The sequence below is a fragment of the Tigriopus californicus genome, chromosome 3 (genome assembly GCF_007210705.1).
Source record: "Tigriopus californicus strain San Diego chromosome 3, Tcal_SD_v2.1, whole genome shotgun sequence".
NCBI lineage: Eukaryota > Metazoa > Arthropoda > Copepoda > Harpacticoida > Harpacticidae > Tigriopus > Tigriopus californicus.
Window position 1 is genome coordinate 10,613,081 of NC_081442.1, and position 5,419 is coordinate 10,618,499.

General features: G+C 38.4%; 1 protein-coding gene across 1 annotated transcript; it reads right to left on the reverse strand.

Moving 5' to 3' along the window:
• Window positions 1–4,150: 4,150 nt before the first annotated feature.
• Window positions 4,151–5,391, reverse strand: LOC131877818 (uncharacterized; the record flags this gene model as incomplete). The annotated part of the gene is given in 2 exon segments (XM_059223619.1): window positions 4,151–4,589; window positions 4,666–5,391. Coding segments are annotated over 2 exon segments (996 nt in total), but the record flags the coding sequence as incomplete, so codon positions are not given.
• Window positions 5,392–5,419: the final 28 nt, after the last annotated feature.

Genomic DNA, 5,419 nt, shown 5'->3' on the forward strand with positions numbered 1-5,419 from the left:
TCACAGAAATTAGAAAACTATATTTTTGAAGTTCATTTGAACAAAATATGACCCTCAATAAGCAAACTTGGCTTAACTTACGGCCTGAGCTGGCGGGAAATTTAAATACTTTTCACAATTATTACAGGGTGTGCCACTTAAAATCGGGCGCGTGAAATTGCAAATCGTGAAAAGTTCATCAATCATAGACAAAAATCGATATAATCAAACGTTTGTAAAATTTCACAATTCAAAAATAGTGTTTGGGTTTCATTCGACATATCTGCCTTTATTCTTCACTACCGTCTTAAAGCGTTGTACGGCTGTCAGGCAAATTCTCTGCACCAAATCTTCAGAGATTTCATCCCATGCAGCCTTTAAGGCTGTGATTAAGGGTGTGACATTTGTAATTTTTACCCCCCCCCCACCTCCTTCTCTAAAATTGCCTAAATGGAAACATCCATAGGGTCTAAGTCTGGAGAGGAAGGTGGCCAAGTATTCTTGTCCCAAAAATCCATCATAAATGGCCTTGCACCAGTGTTGAGTGTTCTTGGAGGTGTGGGTTGTAGCCCCATCTTGCATAAATGCATATCCATGCTCCCAATGCTGTAGTTGAATACAAGGGAGCAACTCCTCTTCCAAAAGATTGATGAAAGCATCTGAGTTGACCTTGGTGCCCTCGGGGATGACCACAAGAGGAGTCTTGCGGCCATCATCAGAGACCCCTGCCCAAACCATCATATGGGCTGGATGCCGGCGAATAAAGACTGAGCTATTGTAAAGGAAAATTTCCTCAAGGTTGCAGGCATAAAATCTGCCATTTTGACGGTTCTTTGGACTGTGAAAATATTTTCATCACTCCAAATTGTGGCAGGGTGTGGAGCACAAGCAATATTATCTCGAATAATGCGGCCTCGTTGCAACCTCTTGGCCACAGTGGCCTCGGAGAGCACTTGCCTTCAAGTGAATTTGAAGCATGACTTCTTGAGGTCGAATTTTAATGCCCTGGCCTTCTTCGAGTGGTTTAAGGGATCTCATATTCATGTGATATGTCCCTGAGGCTTCTGTGAGGATTCCGGATAAATTTGTTTCTGACCTTGTTAACAAGGTGCCTGGTTCGCACAAGTCAAAATCTGGGTTCACGAGGCTTTTTCTCAACTTTCCCAGTCTTTTTTTTTATCGAGAAACTGTGTCATGAACAGTGGATTTGGCCTTCAGCAACATCGAATCTATGTCCCTCTCAGACAATCCTCGTTATGAATGCAAATGATCTTCCCCCTAATAGCCTCATCAAGAGCTATTTTCGTCCTTTAGCATCTTCCTACAAAAGTTTTTGAGAAAATGTAAACAAACCAACGACATTTAAAATGGTGTCTTCAATTTAGCGCTAAATTCAAAATCAGAAGAGTTATTAACATTTAAAGCTTTGCCCGATTTTAATGATGGATCTATACGATGATGTACTGCTGGAACACGTAGTCAAGGCCGAAACAGAGGCTGTCAGGGAGGCCAAGATCATGGTCGCTGACGAATGGACCACTAGAATTACTAGTGGACAAATCACTTCACTAATGGTTTTAATGTCCAAAATAAACATTGTACTGAGTTTTGAGGGTTATAATTAGAGTCAGACCAAAAATGCTTTAACATAAGAAATTTTCACATATATTGTGATTTTGGGGGACAAAAAACATTGTTGTCCATTTTCATTTTTTTGACCTTTTTTCGTTTCTTCCTGTGATGATACGTAACAAAGAGAAAGATGCTAGGAAAAATAAACGGGACAGAAACAACAAACCAAAACGTTTTTGGTTAACATAAAATCAACAAATTTGGGTTGTTTTAAGCAACATCAAATTGACATATTTGGGCTGAAAATACAACATATTTTGTCGGAGCCTACTGATCACTCTTACGGCTCATAAAATATATAATTCATCAAGTAGAGAAACTATTTGGAAACGACAAAAGTCCCTTTGTTATCAATAAAGTCAGACCAAAATTGTTTTTACATAAAAAATATTTTTCACATATTTCTGGATTTTTGGGCCTAAAAAATATTCTTGTCCATTTTCATTTCCTTACCTTTTTTCTTTTCTTCCTGTGATGATACATAACAAAGAGAAAGATGACTTCTAAGAACAAAGACTTTATTTAGTTGTGGATCAAATAGGACACAAATCTAATCATTAAGTGAGCGAAAGTGCCGTAAGCAATAACACTAGACTCTCAAAAAGAATCAATTGTATATTGTACCATAACAGCGGAATCACTTCAAAAATGTCCTGCTGTCAAGCATTATAATGAGGAAGATTTAATTTCTTGTCAATAAAATGACGAAGCTCAATAGATCCCCCAGTACATGCAATTATTTTCCTAGAATTTGGCAGCAGAAAAAGACAATATAAACAGGACTAACAAAGACCTTTTGACCATGGTACCAACGTGTTTGCAATTTATCGCCTTTTTTCGTGCATTCCTAAACCTTTCTTTTCTTTTTTCTCAACTTTCTCACACTTTTTTGTATTCTTTCAATTTCTTCGCATATTTTCCAACTTTTTCTCATTTTTTCCCACTTAACCAAAAAGTTCGGCCCAAATGGCAACTGTTTTTTCTCAAGGTCTACTCATCAGGAGCCAGCATGGACATGGCAAAAATCTGCCTCATAGGGATAGCACGTTCAAATACTGGTGCTTGAAGATATTATAATGTAAAATTCCTTTTCATTTATGTGTTGCTTGATATGGAAGGCAAAAATAGCCCCCCCCCCCTCGAACGTGTTGTTGCCTATGGTTTTTAAAGTTTATTCGCAATTTTCTGTGTAAATTTGTGTTTGTTTTTTTTTGCAAATTTGTTGTCAATAAATACTATATTAATGTGCAAGTTTGGGCAGCCCTAGCTTTTTCATATTAGGAAAAGTAAACGGGGCAGAAACAACAAACTGAAAAGTTTGTGGTTAACATAAAATCAACATACTGTATTTGGGTGGTTTTAAGCAACATAAAATGACATATTTGGGCCAAAAATCCAACATATTTTGTCGGAGGCTAGTTATAATTAACTATTTTTAGAAACTTCAGCATTGTAATGTTCAACACATATCTTTCATCTACGTTAGTAAGATAAACATGTATTTTGAAAGTTAAGAACAAGGTATTTAAGGAACAAGGTACTCATTCCAAAGGCGATAACACAGTACACTCAATTCCTGCAGGTTACCAATTTTAACTAAAGCCAATCCACGAAATTTGCAATAGCTTAGCACCTGTTTATTACACATGTTAAAAGGCATTTTGAAATAATATACATCAATAATTTTCTACATAATTCTTTTTCAAGCAACTTTTTATAAAAATCAAGTATTCCTCTTGATTTTCTATATTAAACACATCTTTAAAACCCTATAATTTTACCTAAAAACATTTGAAGCACTGTCTGTATCAAATACAGGTCAGAAATATGAGAAATATTTCATCTTGAAACTTCAGCAATTGGGCAAGATGATATATCTTTAGCATTAGCTATTTTTAAAAGGTAATCTAGACTTAAAACAACAATATTCCCGCAAAACTTTCCAAAAATGCCTGACTTTACTGATTAGATAAAGAGGAGAAGACAAAAGTGTTCAAAAATGAAACACCCACCCTGGTTGATAAGGACCATCTTGATTTGTAAATTCTGTGCATCCTAATACTTGACACACAAACTTTAAGCTTACTGTGGTACCGTATTGTTAAAGCATCCGTTTGCCAATTAGCGAATCCTGATTCGATCCCAGGCTTGCCAAGTTCAAGGTTCTTTGCGGTATTTAAATTATAGCACGAGTTGCTGTTTTAACAGCTTAAATGGGCGAACCAGCGGTCATTCCCGAGGGTGAGGTAATGATTAATGTTGGGCTGTGACGACGAAGCGGGAATATCCCTCAATTGGGATCCCCATCATTCAGATGGCAGGCCTAGCGAGAGAGCTGCCATCTGACTTCGTAACAAACAAAACATGACACACAAACTCACTCAGTGTCACAAGCGCGAAAACCCAGGTTTGAGGTTAGGCAGGGTAGAATCGAAACACCTCAAGTTGCTGTAAATCGTAAAGTAAAGCAGAGTCCCTATTAAGCAACCTTTTTGCGATTCTTATTAGCAAAGAAATAGTTGAACGTTTTGCAATGAAGTCAATTGCTTTCTTATTTATTGATTTTTCAGAATTTACCCACGCAATAGCAAACATTGATTGGGATGTGCTTCTAAAGATTTGGCATGTGCAGAATTTCATTCCAACGAACTGAAATCAAACTTTTGAAACAATCCGAATCAATCTCTGAAACCTCTAATTTTATCATTTTATGATGTGACGAGATGTTTGGCTGACTTCGGGACTTCCTGGGATCCCATCTCGAAGAGATGCTTGGCACATGCCCATGCATTTGATGTCACTGTAGGAAAATGTTGATAGGGAATGCCTTTCTCTTGGCAAAACTCTTTAACAACGGGTGCAATCTTTGGATAGTGTCCATGATGAATCCGGGGAAACAAATGATGTTCAATTTGGTAGTTCAGACCTCCATTCAAGAAGCAAAGAAACTCTCCTGCCACATTGGATGAAGTAATCACCTGAAACAAAGCAATACAGTCAATAGTCAATCTCATCCGCAAGATTGATTGAATGTGTAGAAATAAGATAACTTACTTGGTTGTAGAGCAAGGATTTGCTCGGTTCAGTGTTGTCCAATTGAGTGACACCATCAAAGTTGTGGCTCAGTGTGAAAAAGAATGAGAGGTACCAACCGGCCACCATAAGAACTGGAGCACAATGAAGAAAAGTGAAAATGCTCGGGACTTGGTACAGAGGGACTACCACCCATCGGATGAAGAACAAGACCGACCAACCGAGCTCAAAGTAACGTTGAAGAGTCAGCATCTTAGACACAGGGGTATAGTTGATACCTTCCAGCATCGTAGTGAAGGAACTAATGATCACGGAGAATCCAAAGCCCAAAATGAGGAAGAAGAAGTAGATGTGTTGCAAAAAGTGCCACTTCAGAACAGGTTTCCGCGGGTTCAAGCGGACAACGAATCGGCCATCAATGTCTGGATCCAATTTGATATCATTGGTATGGATGTGATGTTGGACAACATGTTGGTGAATCCAGGAGATACTTGACCCCCCAATCCAGTTCTGGGACAGACCCCAAAACCTATTAACCCATGGGCGACGTGAGAGGGCGCCATGGTTGGCATCGTGCTGAATATTAAGACCGATTAGGGCAAAGAACCATCCACATAGAGCGCTGATGTACCAACGATAGTTGCTAGTGTAATGCATATAGAACTCAAGGCTCAAGGCAACGCCCATGATGAAGGAGGCTTTCAGGTAGTATGACCATGGAGCGAAGGATTGCATTCTTGGTAAAACCTACGAAAGAAAAAAGTATTCCCTTATT